This window comes from Sparus aurata, chromosome 19 (genome assembly GCF_900880675.1).
Source record: "Sparus aurata chromosome 19, fSpaAur1.1, whole genome shotgun sequence".
NCBI classification, from domain to species: domain Eukaryota; kingdom Metazoa; phylum Chordata; class Actinopteri; order Spariformes; family Sparidae; genus Sparus; species Sparus aurata.
The window spans coordinates 20873711-20891142 of NC_044205.1; the positions used below are offsets into that span (position 1 = coordinate 20873711).

The window sequence follows — 17432 nt, forward strand, 5'->3', positions numbered from 1 at the left end:
GGTTGTGATGGCAGCATTCTCCTCCAGGTGCAACAACCTGTCTTGTTTTTTCAACACGAAAGGGAAACTTTATTAAAGTAGGATATTATACACACAGACGGGGAACATGGTACACAGGGAACAAAAGAGATGACCTTACAAAGAGAGAGGGCAAAAGATGCCCTTAAATGCACAAAGGGCTAATGAACAAATGAGGTGTTCATGTGCTGTCGGAATAATCGGAAAAACGTATTTTTGACTGAGAAAAAATCATGTTAATGCCCCCTCAAGTCAGAACAACAAGTCAGAAAGTCTGAGAAAATCTTGGAAGGCGAGTTTCCGAGTTATATATTTATTATTCTATTATTTATTATATATTTCTTACATGATCCATTTCCTTTGTTCTTCTTTGTCACTCCAATACTGGAAAACAGCTGTCCATTTGCTGTTAAAATGCTCTGAGCAACAAACTGGAAACCATCGTCCACGTTGCTCCCACATTCCGACTTGAAGAACTACTTTCGGACTCAGGAAGTGGGACCAATCTGAGGAGCACACGAATGCAGGATGAGACAAAGGTTGAGACAGAGAAAAATAGAGAAAAGAGACAAAGACAGGAAGTGGAGGGTCGTAACAAAGCATGAGGACGAGACCAACAAAATGAAACAGGAAGTTACTAAACCCAAACTATTACCGTAATCTCTCTTTGCAGGCCCACTGTGAAAAGATCTGAACCTGGAAAAAAGTTGGTTCACTGCTTTGGTCCAGACTGAAATATTTATTTGAATACTGCTGGATGCATGAATTATAGCCATGACTTTGGTGATCTGTTGAACACCACACAGCTGACATTTTTGGTTTTCTAAAAACAAAGTCTCGGCAAATATTGGATAGAGACGGCGAACAATCGCTCCCTTTTTCAAAAGAAATGCAGCAAAAGTGCCATCTCGGATGACCCTATGGTACATAAAACATGAAGTGCCCTCTCTTCATAAATATATAACAACTCTCTGCATACTGGTGTCCCCCCCCGAATACTTGTGGTGCCTAACAACCCGAGTCTGCTGCATTTGTAGAAAACTAATAATATTTTCATCAAACTCAGCTGTGCTTCGAGTTTAATAGCTAATTGCACAAATTGCACACAGCACTGCTAAAAATCTGCGCGAAAGCATTGTTATTTTGTGCATGTTAGCATTCTGACGATAACAAAATAGCTCACAGCACTGCTAAGCATCAATGAAGCATCAGATCCGTCTTTTGTATATATGTCATAATGTCTTTTGCTTGTGTGGGTTTTTTAATCTTCTGAAGCGACTGTCAAATAAATAAAAGGTTTAAATATACAATTAGTCATGTCTATCAATGCACAATCTGACCACAAACCTAAAAAGAAAAGGGGTAAATCATTGCCCAGTGCATTTCTACTGCTATTTGTTAACCTACACCTTCCACACAGCAGAATTTATGTATTAAAAATACGAAGAAAGAAACATTAAAAATCTGGTAAGCACTGTCCAGCCTGGTTCTGTCCTGAGGCAAAGAGAGGTTTATCAGCTTCAATCTCCTCTGGAGTATTTTAGAATTTCCAATTTTCCTATTCTCCTGCCATCGCCTCTGTTTTGCCCCGAGAGCCTGAATTAAAAACAAGCGAGGAGCCGAGCGCAGGGTGAGAAAGTGAGAGTGGAGGGCTCATTCAGAACACATATTAATACATACGCTCGCCAGGATGCTCTTTTTCCTGCACTCCTGCTGTGCAAGTTTCTATTTAGATAAAACGGCGCTGTCACAGAATAACAAGTGGAACAACAACAGAGTCACACAGTCGACGTGGCCCCAGACGGTAAAACACGGAGCCCACTTTGTTGCGGAGATAAGAGAGACGAGGCAGCGCAGGGGCATCTGGTCCTGTCTGGTCAGTCCACACCACATGTCTCCAACACGTGCACTTCAACTGTTTCAGTGTCACCGGAGACTTCTGCTGGCAAACTGTCTCTGTTGAACTGGCAGGGATATTACAGAGCATATGTGGTATACAAGTGCGGAAAGATGGCACATATGCATGCATTAGGGGCTGTTTATGGTTTAAAAAGAAGACCTATGATGCATGTTGATTTTCTTTTCCTTTCCTTTAGTGTGTTATATCGCTTCTTGTGCATGTAAAACATCTTGAAAGGTAAAAAACCCAATGGGAGCTCATTTTTCCTACAGAAAAGTCAGCACTTGAAGTGCCTTAAACCCCTCTTCAGAAGTCCCGCCTTTAATTCCATGGCGTTGTGACATCACACTGTGTCGTACATTTGCATAATTTCTGCCTACACTGACGGCAAAAGTGAAACTAACTGCGAGCTGAAAACACGACAGAGCCGACCGGAGACACAGTGAGGGCTGCTGGCTCAGGCATGTGTGAGCTGACCAATCAGACAAGACTTTATTTTTGGGGGGCTGTGGGGGCTTTAAAGAGGCAGGAGCTGAAACATCTCAGACAAAGGGGCAATCACTAGTGGACTGGTGCCCCCATGGTCGAAAAAGTACACTCTTGGTGGCCTCAGTGGAAAATCAAACATGATAAAGTGCCTTCTAGGTTGCCCTTGCAGTGGGAAAAACGTGATGAAGTGCCCTCATCTCACTATAAATACTGCATACTGCTTGTGCCCTTTTTATTTTCTATCGCCCTTGACCCTCTAACATCCTGAGTCTGCCACGGAATTGAATACAGTGCTGCAGCATTGGACAGTATGAGAAAACTGACAGGTTTTTTTGAGCAATAACACATGTAAAACCTAATCAGGTAGTAACCCTAAATCAAATTCTGAACTTGAAAATCAGCATAATATATGTTAAGAGAATCCTCACAAACGTCTTTGGCCATTCATTCCATTGTTTCTCGCCTCTACTCTGAGTGTGGTGAGCGACTACCTTCTATCACTGTACACGTGCGATGACGAGGCTGCTTGTTGCATCTATTTTTGTAAAAACTCTGCAGCTAAAACATTGCTCTGCCTTGCCAGAAGCATTTGGTTCTAATCTGAAGTCAGTTTAGCCAAGCCACATTTTCATGCATGCTGTCCTCCCCTGAATACATGGATGGATGAGCTTCTTTGAACAGCAGCAGGCTCGCTCCTGGCTCTGAATCGTGCGTGCTGGCAGTGGCACCGTGGAAAGATAGGACACACAAATCTGTGTTTGCGAAATGACCTCCAGTAGTTGGGCAATGGTCCTCGAACAAATGAATTATTATTCAAACTAAAACACACATTCTTTCTCCATCTCATGCTCGTTTTCACCCTTTTTCTTTATGTGCGAAGTCAGTTGTTTGAGAATTTGTAGCGGTGTGCCCCGTGGCTCAGCTGGCATGGCGGTTAATTATCTTAGGCTTTCTTGTCAAAGTGCCAAACATGACGCCGTGTAATACAAATTAAGCGCTGCTTTATTGTCAACTTTATCATCCAAGGGCTCCTCTGGACGAAAACATGCACACATTGAAAAAAACACTGACACAATTACACGTGATACACCATTGAAAATTCCAATACTTTCATGTTTGTTTTACAAGTAAGGACTTCCGAGTGCTCCCAAAGAGAGGTAATTGCCCACGTTTGTTTACGTCTCATGAACATGAAAAATGGAAACAGGGACGGGGTGTTACAACAGCGCATAACTGCAACACTTTGCATTTCCTGAGCAGAGTCATCACACAGAACAAGACGGGCAAAGGGTGAATAATCAACCATCCTCAGGCGATGTCGAGAGCGAGCGAGGAGTCATTTAAATAAGTGAATCTCGCAATACAGCGCCGGCCCGAGTCGATTAATACATGACTGAAGCGCGGAGAGAGAGAGAACAGACAAGTTTCCCCGGCGCTATCATTTATTTTTTCCTGTCGATAGTTCATGCATTTCACTGTTTACCACAGAATATTGTTATCACTGGAACAACCATAACAATTAGTGGGCTATGTTTATTTATTTTTTTTATACATATTTCTGTTCCTTAATCATTCACACTGATAACGTATCATAGCCCAAATGATTTATCTTTTTCTGTTGAGGCTATTTATTACATGAGTAAAATAAAAAAAATTGGTCAGGTTGGAAGGTTGAGGTCATGATTCTTAATTAAGAAAAACAGATTTACCACTTTTATTGTCTGACAGATCTTTGTGTAAAGAACTGTGTGAAAAAAATCATAAATGTTTTAGTACTTTAAAGTATTCTCTATAGTATTTAAGCCTGACACGGTAGCACACCAGTTTGGAAAGTCACCAAACTGATTCTACAGGATTTGTATACTTGAATTTAAATTTGTAATCCTATAGATTACATTCTGTGACTATATCACAAACTGCTGTGATGGAGGTCTGTAAAGCCACATATTGTTGATGTTGTGTGAAAACTATTTGTCTCTTATCATGAGCTAAAACATTAAATTTCAGCGTTGCAACATCATTGCAGCATGTTCAATATATTCCATTTAATTTTTTTAGCAATCCTCTGACATTGGATGACGGAGCCAGATGATTGATGCATCACTTTATTCCTGACTGCAGTAGCTTAACAACCAGTGGACACTATTGGATTCCCATGAAATTTCCATGATATCCGTGGAGCCACGTTGATGAATCTCAATGGGTTTGGTGATCCACAGACTTTACATGAAGCACCACCCACAGGCAAAAGTCTGCGTATCTCTACATCTACGAGTTGATCTACAAGATTGGTACGAATGTTTGACAGACACTAATGGTTCACAGTTGATGAATCCTACTGATGCCGGTGATCCTCTGTCTGATCCTCCAGTGCCACGAGGAGGTGGACAGTTTTGTTTTTTGGAGAAATGTCTCAACAACAACTGAACAAACGTAAAATTTGAAACATATTCCCATGGTTATTTCCTCCGGCACCATCACGAGCTTGAATGTTTATTTTTCAGTAAAGGAATCGCCGTGAAATTAACAGAGACATTCATGTCCCCCCTCAGGAACAAGTGTCATAACTTTAGTGAACCCCTGACTTTTACCTTGCCACTTTCATCAGGTCAAAGTTTCTAATAACAGTCCAATCAGCCTTAAAGGGACAGCTCGGGTCTTTTGATGGGGGGTTGTGTGAGGCACCTTTCCCCAGTCAGTGTGCTACCTGCAGTAGATGAGCATCAGGTCTTTCCCTGTATGGAGAAACAGCATGTAGCGCAGGCAGGGAACATTGCACTTCTGTAAACCGAAACCAGCAGCAACATGTATTTTAGCCACCTAAAATAAGTCCAACTAAAAAAACAGAGATCTGTTTAAGTGTATAGTGTGCTATGTTTTTCCTTTGGTACTGCATTCCCTCAACTGACGTCCGTATTCCTATCAAAAGGCTGTTTGACGGTAGCATAAAGCTATCGTTGCTACATGCTGCTTCACCACTCAAAGCTGACAGGCAGCTACTGCAGGTAGTACACTGACTAGGGATAAGCACCTCATACAACTCCCCGTCAAAAGACCCAAACTATCCCTTTAAAGGTCCAGTGTGTCAGATTAAGGGGGCTTTAGTGGCAGAAATGGGATATGATATTCATAAATATGTTTAGATTAGTGTATAGTCTGCCATGTCGAACTGTTGCGTCTTTCCCGTTTTTGGCAAGACCGTCCTCATCAGAAAAACACCACATAGGTTGGCTGAGAAAGCAGCCTATTACCAACAGTACTGAACAGTTCTGTGGCCACTGGAGAAGAACGGTGAGACCGGGGTTTTCAGCTGGTGCAACCACAAGGCTACACACCACTAAATCATTCAGAATGGACCTTTAATCTCCACCCTGCCGCCCCAAAAAAAGGAGAGACGGAAGCTTCCAGCGCAACTATTTTGCTGAGGATCGCAGATTCTTCACATTACAGAACATCACATAACTAAATAAAGGCTCACTTCTTGAATCTACAGGGTAAAAAACACTTTCAGCAGAGAGTGGCAGTGTGAACAGGAAACTGGGGGAGCCATAAAAAAGCTGATGAAGACCCACAATTAAAAAACATAAGAGCAACTGATGCAACTGTTTTGTGCATGTAGCTCATTAGGGACGTTTGTATCGGTGAACATTAGCTTCTCTTACTGCCCGTACGACTTCTACTACAGTACACCACTTATAAAACACGCATGTCTCATTGAAGCAACAAATGCCTGTATTTTTTATCTTACAGGTTAATTCCTGGCGACTTCTCTGGCGACTAAATCTTTCAGGATAACGCTCCGAGTAGCTTTACACAGCGGGTGCACACATCTGATGTACGCGTTTGGTGTGAGAGGTGGTTATTCGTGGCAACAATTTATCAACAATCTATTCGAGGATGAGGGGAACAATAACATGTTTCTGCTGTTTCCCTGCTTTCAGTGCGTAAGTATGCACGCGAGGCGATTCGGTGTAAAGGCGACTGGTATCAGAGGAGAGACCGAGCATTTACCCTAGCCACGGTGTTCAGGTGCAGGAGCACTTTATGTGACTTCACTGCGGAGCTCTCGCTTCCTACGATCCTTCTTTTTCTGCGACCAAATCAGCTCGAAAAGTTATTCAGGGCGACGAGCATTTTGTCTCGTTTAATAAAGAATGCACAGTTTTGTTCTTGGCTTATTTATGAGGTGCCTTTTGTTCAGTTTGAAAAGACTTTCCTCGAACATTTCTTCCAGCCCCGCTTTGAAATCATTCCCAGCAGCCTCCCATACGATGATGAAACTGTTTATGAGGGGAGTTTAACACCCCACTCTCCGTTAATAAGCCTGAAACGGCGGAAAGGAACCGAACACGTCGACAGCGCTGCATCAGCTGCTGCAACAACACAACCAATTTATTCGACTCTTTTGTGGAGACGTGACGCAGACACCCCATCTCAGTCCAGCTGTGGGGTTACCTCAGGATGGCGATAAACAAAACAGAATATAAATAAAAGTGACACATTTTTAAAGACAGTTTGTCAGACACAGTTTCTGGTTATCATCCGTCTGAAGGATGATGGAGTGACAGATACAGACAGGTCAGTCCCTTTTCTGTCTGGAGGAGCGACGTGCTGGTGAAGTGTGTCTGCTGAGCCCCTCGGAGTGGCTCAGCGCTGCCGGGAGAAGAGGTTCCTCAGGGCGTTGTTGTAGTTCTTATTAAAGGCGGTGTATATGAGTGGGTTGAAGAAGGAGTTGGAGTAGCCCAGCCACAGGAAGATGCTCTTCCAGATGGGCGGGATGTCGCAGGAGCACAGCGGCACGATGAGCTCGGTGATAAAGAAGGGAATCCAGCAGAGTACGAACACGCCGATCAGGATGCCGACCATCAGCGCCGCCTTCTTCTCCTTCTGCTCGCGCCAGGTGTCCCCGTCCGTCTGGAAGGTCACGGTGGCGTGGCGCACAGTGAACACCATCTGTGGCTGCTGGGTCTCCTCCTTTACCTGCAAGACAGCCGATCAGGCAATAAAGCAGTTAACGCATTGGTTCATTCATAAACGACACAGACCTGGTTTGCATCAGAAAGGCGATACATTTTGACAATATAGGCCAAAGAGACGCAATTGCTCGAGTGGGAATTTTGTGGCTGCTCAACAAAAGATGGATTACAGGCTGCTGAACAGAAGTGCGAATCAACAGGCTTATTCTTTCTTTTCACACACACACACACACACACACACACACACACACACACACACACACACGACAGCGTGCATAAAGCCGGAGCTGTGTCTTAATCTGCATTTTTCCAGCAGCCCGTTTTGTGCCATTTCTCAAAACACACTGCAGCGCCGGGGAAGAGGAATAAAGAAATGTCAGCATTCATTTGCAGACTTTCTCTCCTCTCATTTGCTGCCTAGCGCACCTCAAGGCCGACTTTATTTTTCTGTTTATCGGGAGAGGTCGCCCAGGTCATCCAGCAGCCTAACAGCTTCTACAGAGACTCACTGTCCCTCTAAGACGTGTCAGAAGTGAAGCGCACCAGCTAACGCTCTAAACTGCCGTCTTCTGTTCAGACAAGAACCTGCGCACGGATGGAGAAACGTTTTCTCCGCTGAAGTAAATGTAGTTGAATCAATACGGTTCAGCGGGGCCTAAAAAACGATAAGATGGACGAGGCAAATCCATTTGCAGCGGAGGCCAGAGGTTAAAAGCATAGGGCTGTTGGGAAGGTTTCAAGTTTGGTGGATAGTTTTTGGAGGCTTCAACATGATGTACTAGATGGCGCAGGAGCACAAATAGGCACTTATCTGTGGATCAAAACTAAGAAGGTGAGACTCACCATAAATGGCTCACTTCTATTCTCATCCTTCAGCAACCTGCTGCTAAGTATTCAACAGTCGTCCTGGTCTCCTTCTAGTCTTAAGTTTTTCTCCAAAGATGATCAAAACATCACAATTTCACACAAACTAAAACATATTTATGGATATTAAATTCCTATTCTGCCCCTAAACCACCCTCAATCCTACAGATTTGACCTTTTAAAGGTGCTCTTTGTAGCAAAAGTTGATTTTTTTTTAATCTTTTCTCTGATGACAACAGCCTCCCACCCGCAGATATGGATGTTTTTCTTTTCTCTTGTTCAGAACAGGTGTATTTGTTCAAGAAAGAGTGACAAGTGTGTTGAAGGTCACGTAAATCTAAACTGTTTAGAGGTATTATTGATTCTAGACTGTACACTCACATCCACAGTGACAATAAGCGCTCCCTGAAACGTGACATTTTATGGCTTTCAGCACTGTCGTGTCGAGCTATTTGTGCATCGAGGCCATGAATCTGTGCACCTTACTTATGAATGCACTCTATTTCTGGTGGCATGTGTACATGTGGCTCTCTTAATGTCTTTGAGTGGGCGTTGATGGATGAGCGCAGGGGGTTTATTATCTCGGATGTTGATGACACCGCTCGCATCCCAACTCCTCACAGGCTTCTTCGCAGGGCTTGGTGCCTCGACTCCTCGCCGTGCGCTGGGAAAATGATGAGAATGAACTTTGGCTCGGTAATGAGACTCGTATAATACAACCATAAGCTGCGAGGATGTCTGCGGAAAGCAAAACGACTGATAAAACATATTTCGTTTAATTGCTATGGCTACAGGAGTGATTGCCTGTGTAATGAAACTTGACGTAAAAGTCTGTCCATCACGGCAACAGAAGATGCGGCTAATTCATTCAGCGCCCGGTTCTTCTTGACCAGCAGGTCCTAATTTCATTCCGGCCGCTGTCACGCTTGCACAACCGAGGGGTATCTTCAGGATTTTTGGGTAATTGCGAAATGCATTACAAAAATTATCATTCAAAATTACCCCACAGTGTGTCTTTTCTACGAAACATTTTCTGCTTCCTGCGGACGTTAGCCATTTTCTCCCAATGTTCGGATGCTGAGTGCTTTTCATAAGTAGACTTTTGTAGGTAGACGAAAAAGATGTCTTCTCTGAGATGCATAAAAGTGGCATAATCTCTATCATCGAGGTGTTTTGGGAGGGTATTTAAAATTGCATCTCCGACCATAAGAGCCGGCGAAAAGTGGGCGTCGGCTCAATTTTGTCACTGGGAAGATTTGCCTGATTAAATGTTTGCTAATGCTTGCGGAATAGAGCTAGACCTTTGTGTCTGATGATTAGAGCAACGCCACAGCTCGGAAGGTGCAGTGGCCCATTAAGGATGCCGGAGGTGGTATTTATAGACTTCTACCCTTCTGCCGATGCACATTAACAAGCTGCCTGTGGTGATGAGCAGGATTGCTTCAATTATTTGTCGGTATGCTCATACATGGGATACTCATGTTTGCCTGATTGCTATTCAATAGCTCATCAGGTAAAAAATAATATGTAATTTCACTGCAACTCGTACAAGTGGGTCAGGGGCATCAGCATAAGAAGAAATATCATTCCGATAAAGCTGTGTCTCCTATATTTATTACCCTGATATATCAGAATTTACATCCTTGGCCGGACCGTACGTTGCCTTCAATTATCAACTCTAGTTTCAAACCCTTTCCTGAAGGCCATTACTCTCACTCTCTCCATGACCACAGCCCTGATATTATGTTTCAGATGTTACCGGCTCTGAGCTTGATTTCATATTCTCTGTTTCCCCAGTCGCAGCTCTCTCGGATGATGGATGCCGCTGGAGGTCCTCTCCAGGAGCCCTGATTCTGATCTTCTGTCCCAAATGCAGTTCTGAGGGGTTGTGAGGAGCTGGCATGAAATAGACTGTGTCATATTGTTTGCGAAAATCTTATTGTTATCACTAATTACCTTGTCAGAAACATCAAATCTTGCAAATGAGGATTCCATATAGCTTAACCTGGTCTTCTGTGGCGGTGGGCAGGAGCAACATGTCCAGGTTACATTAATAGTAGTCTGATGTCACAGCACAGTGCTTGCCTCTATCCGTTGCCATGGTCATTGAGGTGGAGGTGTAGGTTGTAACGGCTCTTTGCACTGTGTGTGCTTGTGTCCTGGTAGAATGAGCAGTTGTTTCCACTATGTGTTTGATATCTGTAGATACTTCAGACTACCACATTATTTCCTACGGGCCTTTTCTGCATGCTAACAGACCTTAATGTGCATCATGTGCGCTCTGATATTTTCTCTCATTGACTGTTGGATTAGAATGCAACAACCTAGTGTGATAAGGCCTTTACATATTGATGATGAGTCTTTCACTGTGTAATGTCTTCTTTTCACTTTATTATTTATTCATGTATTATTTCAGGGTTTTTTTCAGTTTTGCGTTAGTGTTAGGTTAGGTTAAGGGAACTAAAATATCTGGTTAGGTTTGGGGAAACAAAGTACTTGATTAGGTTTAAAGTACAAAAATACTTGGTTAGGTTTAGGGAACTAAACACTTTGTAGGTTTCGGGGAACTAAAATACTCAGTTAGGTTAGGCAACATAATACTTAGCTTGGTTTAGGGAATTAAAATACTAAGTTTGGTTTATGCAACAAAACTACTTAGATTTAGGGAACTTAAATACATGGGTTTAGGGAACAAGAATACTTAGTTGGGTTTAGGCAACAAAGTACATGGTGAGGTTTAGGGAACTAAAATACTGAACTGAGATGCATCTGTGATTTGATTCTAAGCTGAGCCTACAATGACAACAAAATAATTCTATTCTATTCTTATGTTTAGTGTACTATCATACTTGGTAGGTTGTAGAAAAACAGATTTTGGGGTAAAATACAACCTTTCACAACATTAAATATACGTTACAAAAGATAACATCTCCCTTGTGCAGCTTTTTGCCCGAGTTGCTAAGCTATAGCATTACATGAGGTCAAGATTAATTTCAGTGATGGTCCTGGAGCAACATTAGTTATGATGTTCCGGGAAAAACACCAACAAGGCAAGCCAGTTGTGCGAATGAAAGCACTGATATGACAAGCAATGTCTGTCTTTGTGTGGTTGCCTCTGTCGTTTAATGGCCTGCATGATGGCGCTTCAGCAATCTCAAGCGTTTCTCCATACTCCTATCATACATTCTCACATTACACACACCTGATTTCCTCGTCTGTTTTTCTCCAGGGAACAATATGCCAGAGGGATGCCTCTGCTTAAGCAGCTGTCTGCCTCTGTAGGTGACAGTGTGCCAGAGCAGCTGAAGTGATAAGGGCTTCTCTGAGTTGCTACAAGTGCCTTATCCAATGTCGAGGCACTTTCTCCTTCCAGCAGTCCATATAGGGGACCTGCGACAGTTGACGGATTAGGTATGTACTTATCCGCTCATGTAATTAATCACGCCCAGTCTACGTGCTTGAAACAATACCCCCCAAAACGCAAGATAATTGTAGGGATGCTAAACTCTTCATGCAGTTATATCTGCCATAAACCTGACGACTGAAGACAGCTTGGACATTGGATCTTGACTGGGTCTGTTTGAAGTGGCCCCTGGTGGGTCCATCTCCACCTTTTGCAACGTCTATGTTAAAGATGTACTTGACCTCCCGAGATATGCTCTGCACTGTTCTTGTTTTCCTTCACTTCTTCACTGGGTAAAACTTCCCCTCTCTTGCTGACTCGAAAACATTTTCTCTCCCATTGGCCCTTTTCCACACTCAGATTCTAATGCTGCTATTTGCCTTGGGCATCTCCCACCCGTCACGCAAGCACCTTTTGTCCCCGAGTGGGGTTTCTCCCATCCATCAATTCTGTCCTTAGCTGGCAGTCTCCCACCTCTCTTCGATGGTCACAGTTGAATCACCTCCTGCAAACTGAATGCTGCCTGTTGGTCATACTGGCTTATCTGCTGTGCTGCCTCTGCACACCAATATGATGTTCGGACCTGGCCTGTGGTCACATGGAGAGCTCCTCGTCAGGGATGACGATCTGTCTCTGTCTCTGACATGTTGAGTCACAGATCTCACTCATGCCAGAGAGTGCTCTGATGAAGTATTCAGCTTTTTCCTATGGCCCCTGCACTTTCTATTGTAAGCATCTTCTCTGATGCACTGTGTTTTTTTTTTCAGGTTAAAAGCATTAGACAAATTTAGCTAATGCAGTACGTTGTCCCCTTTCTCCGTCTTACGTAGGGCGCGACTTGAGACAATTTTCGGCTTTGTAGCCTAAAGGTGAAGTATCTGGTTGGCAAAACGTCACCGTAGCACCAAGTGTCTTTCTCTGCTGGCTGACAGCATATTTGCACTTAGAATATTTTAATTGTTACCTCCACAACAGCGTCTCAACATGAGTTGTATTCAAAGTGCCTTCAACCAACCTTTCAACCTCGCACAGCTCTAACAGCTTGCACAGTGTAACTGCTTATTATAGCTCCCTGCTTGGTTTCAAGCAGTGTCTCACTACATGTATTACCCAATACTTTGACAATAGGGAGATTAACATATTGTGACTTGAAGAAGAGAATGAATAATCACCTCAGCCATGGGTGTTATTGTGTTGGTCTTGCGGGAGCCAATCCGAAACTTGGCAGCCTTGTAGATCTTCCAGTAAACAAACAGCACCACACAAAGCGGGAGGTAAAATGCCCCGAAGGTGGAGAAGATGGTGTAGGACGGCTCCTGGCTCACCTGGCACTTCATCCCCTCTGAGTAGGTCTCCCCCCAGCCGAAGAGAGGCGACAGGGAAATGATGGAGGACAGCAGCCACGTGAGCGCGATCATCACATTGGAGATCTTTTTTCGTGTCTTCAGCGTGTACTGCAAGTGCCGGGTGATGGACCAGTAGCGATCCAGCGCGATGGCCGTCACGTTCCAGATGCTGGCCGTGCAGCAGAGCACGTCGAAGGAGATCCACACCTGGCACAGCACGCGGCCCAGTTTCCACAGCCTCCCGTTCAGCTCATGGACGAGGCTGAGCGGCATGACCAGGGCGGCCACCATCACGTCGGAGATGGCCATGGACGCCACAAGGTTGTGGGGCACGCGGTGGAACGTTCGTACCCTCAGGATGGTCACTAGCACCAGCAAGTTCCACACGAACGTGGCCACCACCAGCATTGCAAGTAATGTAAGAGTGAGCACGCTGAAAACAGAAAAGGGCCGGTAGATGTTTCCCCCGGAGTCATGGCTGTCCAGAGCTCCACTGAAGTTGGCTGTCAGTATGCTGGTGTTGGGGTACGTCATGGTAGCTGCTCACGGCCCCGCAGCCAAGGGCCAAGATGATTCAGAGACAGTTTCTGCCGACAGCTGATGCGTTCTGCAGCGGGGAGAGAGAGGAGTAACAAACTAGATTAAAGAGATGCAGTGCTCACATAAGATGGCAGCTTTTACGGCTGGCGTCGGACCACTGCGTAAATGCACATCACCAGAGAGGTACTTTAGTGATTTGCTCACAATAGTAAAAAGCACTTGAGTTTCTCACAGCTGTCAAGTAACCTGCCTACAACTTTCAAGTGCAATTTCATCTTGCTGTTAAAAAGGCTCGAAAGTACTCGGAGAGATCTCTGGGTCTGGAAAAGCCGATAAATATTCAGTTTCATCATCCCACTGCTGTCTTTTGATTTGCATCACAGTCAGGCCCCTGTTCGGAAAATGAACAGTTTTAAGTGGAGACTGTGTAGTGAACCCATTCAGGAATGTGGTACCCAATGGAGAGATCCCTCTGTTAAACACTGTGGAGTTGTATGTTTTTGAGTGGTTGCGGAGAGCAGCATCTATTTTCACTTCAGATCAGAGAGTCTGTCGGAGAGATACTCCGTATCAACACAGGATCGTCTCTGTTTCAGAGTCCAAAAAAAAAAGAAAAAGAAAAGAAAAGACGCTCAGAGGCTCAGCTCAACAGTGCAGAAACACAGAATCTAAGACACCGACTGCTTCCTGTCTCTCCGCTGTTGGTTGTAAAGTCTTGTTTTAATCTTTAACAACTGCTTTTACAGTTTAAATCAATGGGAGTAAGTTATTTACAAGTGGCATAATTGAATACATGAATAAATCAACTCTCAGGTGATTTCAGCGTCTCTTCACGTACACACAGAGGAACATTTGAACACTAGAAATGCGTCATTTTTGTCCAGATTGTGAAAACTGAGACTGAGACCCGCACTCTGACACATTCATTTTCAGGAGCGTCGCCGGGGTGCAATAATGAATTCATGCATCATGTTTTGGAAAACACACTCAGACGTGCCTGATTAAACAATCTCACAAGATGTTAATTTTAATCATGAATCATCATATTCATAAATGCTCAGTTTAAACTGCACCTCCTGCTCCAACCTACTCCCAGCCTCGATCAATCCTCCTCGGCGGTTTAAAAATATAAAGATCTCCGTTTGTTTCTCGCCATGAGCCGGTGTATCTACCGTGCAGGCATCTTTAAAGTGGAGCTCTGAATGTAAAACACAAGCCTTCGTTGTAATGAGGGGTTTTTCCCCCGGCCTCCGGGTTGCAGCGGCAGTGTCCATAATGAGTACAGCTAATGCATATAATCCATCTGAAATAAATAGCTCTAATTGAGTTTCATTTAAATAAGCGGATTTAATCAACAGGATCATATTCTTGTTGCTGTTTGTCCCGTGGTGACATTACTTCTGGCTCCATTGCTGAAGAATTAATCTGATGAATAAATCATTAAAATTGGATCGAATTTTTCAAGGGCATGAAGGAAGAAAATGCTTAATTCATATATGTTCTTACAGCCACCGGGTCGCGTCAGGCTGATCGTCGGCGAGGCCCGACAGGTGATAACCATACGGAGCGTGTCCCTGTCAGCCGCTGTACTTATGCGACATGTGACACCGTCTCTTAGCATCACAAACCATTCCCTCTAATCAAAGGGCCCAACCGAGCACACCGATAGGCCCTCCGCTCTCTCTTCTCCCCCCCCCCCCCCCCCCCCCCGCTACTGTTAACAAGCCTAACAGCCATGAAATTGGACAACCGTCATGAAGGGACCAGGCAATCAAACATGCCTGTTCTCTCCTTTAAACAGCGGCTGTCTGTCACTCACTCTGAAAGACAAGACACGCAGGGCGGGAAAACACATGCAAATGCACACATGTGAGAGGAGGGAGGACAAAGGCACTGACGGACAGGGGAGACAGGAATCACATCCACTGGCGTCAAAGGATAACAACTGCACAGGCCCTGTGTAAGAGTGCTTTCAAGGTAGCTGTGTCAGTTCAGGTCAGTCCCCGTCTCGAGACTCTGAAGTACCAGCTGGTTCGCTGGGGCTTGTTTGCTCGAGAGCCTTGTGGGAATTTTTGTTAACTGTGAGAAATTAGATGGGGACAGAGGGTGATTAACATCCCATTACCTATCACAAAGTCTGTGAGCTTTTTCTGTGTAATGGCAGCGGGAGAACAGAGGTGAAAACGATAAGTTATAGCAGTGGAGATTTTTTTTTTTTTTACGCTCCTGACAGAGCTGCAGCAGGGGAGATATTTCCAAGGCTGTGTGTGTTTCATTATAATTTAGAAAATGAGCAAATGAATCAGTAGCTCAGATCTTCATTGCGGCCGGTGCTGCGGGAACCAAGAGCTTGGACACAAAGTTAGATCAATGGGTTTTGCATGTTCTTCAAATTCAGTTTTCTAAACTGTGATTATTTCTAGACCACAGCGAGTGTAATTCTTCTCAGCAAAAGAAGTCGAACACACATTTCCTCTCTTCTTTAAATGCACTACTGTTGAAAGAATCCCCAACAAAGCCTTGAGGGGCTGCCAGCTGCAGATTCAGGTAAAGAAAGAAAAGTACTCTGACATCTCAATTTCATTTAATCTTTGTGTCCAAACAACGCTGTCACAACCTGATTATAACAGCAAAGAGTGTGAATGGCATCCCCCTTTTTGTGCGAGGCTCTCCATTGTAGCTTCTTGAAGGCTTCAGGGGCTGACATTTGCAGCTGAAAGGGAAGGAAGGTATGCAGATGTGTCCTTCGGCTGACATTATAACATGATAAAGGGAGCATGAAGCAAACCTTTTGACTCATGTGAGATTCAACTTATGTCAGACATGTCCAGCATGCAGCTCATCCTACTCACTGAAAACAATCACGTGTGAATTATTGTTTTTAACTCTCCAGATTTAAGTAGTGCCCCCCTCTGGTGCGCACATGTCCCAGGAGGTTTCCTGGTTATAATTGGTCATCAATTAGGACACTTGTTACACAACATCTCAACAGCACAGCCACACTTGCCCTATATATATATATATATATATATATATATATATATATATATATATATATATATATATATATATATATAAAGAATCGTCTGCTTCTTCTTGTTAGGAGACAAAACTCGGCTGTGTCATTATTCCCATCCGGAGGTAACTCACCCCATTAACAGCTGAACACAAAGCAGTCCCGCACGAGAAGATCTTCCCTGCTCTCACCGTCTTCGAGATTCACTTTGCTGCTCTCGCGGAGTGATCGAACAGCGCTGCTCGGTGTAGGTGACAGCACGAAACGCATCTCGCGCTGAGCCGACAGAGGCGCTTGGAATGAACCACGCGCCCGGTTCGGGTAGGGGGAACTGTGCGCGGCGCAAAACGACAAACACCGCGTTTTCTGGGCATGAGGGAGGCGCGCGCGCGTGCGGGGTGTGTTGTTGTTTGTGTGCACTTCGCTTGAGCTTTTCTTCTCAGGTTTGGCAGAGTGGGAGACGAGGGTGCCCGTCTTTTGTCAGACCGAGGCTGCTCTAAGAATACCCTCTCTGTAATTAGTCCTATTCTGCAGTGATCAGAGGTTGCTTGAAGAGACTCCCGATCCTCGCCTCCTTTGTGATGGATGATATTTCCATACGACCACCCTCCCAAACTCCCCTGACATTTCTCCCTTCTGTCGCTGACGTGATTAATCCGTTTATTAAAAAGTAATTCAAATGTTGTATTGGAAAGGAACTTGGCCTTGTGAAACTTGGAAGTTTCTCGTGATTAAGGCTCCCTTAAGGAATTTCCACTTCCTTTATTGTCCTCACTCTCAAGGTGATTCAATTAATTAAATCATCATTGTCTGCAGAGCACCGGTTTCCTATCGCAGTGATATATGGTTTTAGTTAACCAACTACCTGTTAAGAATGTGA

General features: G+C 44.2%; 1 protein-coding gene across 1 annotated transcript; it reads right to left on the reverse strand.

Moving 5' to 3' along the window:
• Window positions 1-3391: 3391 nt before the first annotated feature.
• htr5ab (5-hydroxytryptamine (serotonin) receptor 5A, genome duplicate b) lies at window positions 3392-16912 on the reverse strand. Its single transcript, XM_030397649.1, has 3 exons — window positions 16687-16912; window positions 12823-13603; window positions 3392-7387 (listed from the first exon to the last, which is right to left on the reverse strand). The coding sequence occupies exons 2-3, from the start codon at window positions 13528-13530 to the stop codon at window positions 7055-7057; spliced, it is 1041 nt and encodes a 346-aa protein (XP_030253509.1). The 5' UTR covers window positions 13531-13603; window positions 16687-16912; the 3' UTR covers window positions 3392-7054.
• Window positions 16913-17432: the final 520 nt, after the last annotated feature.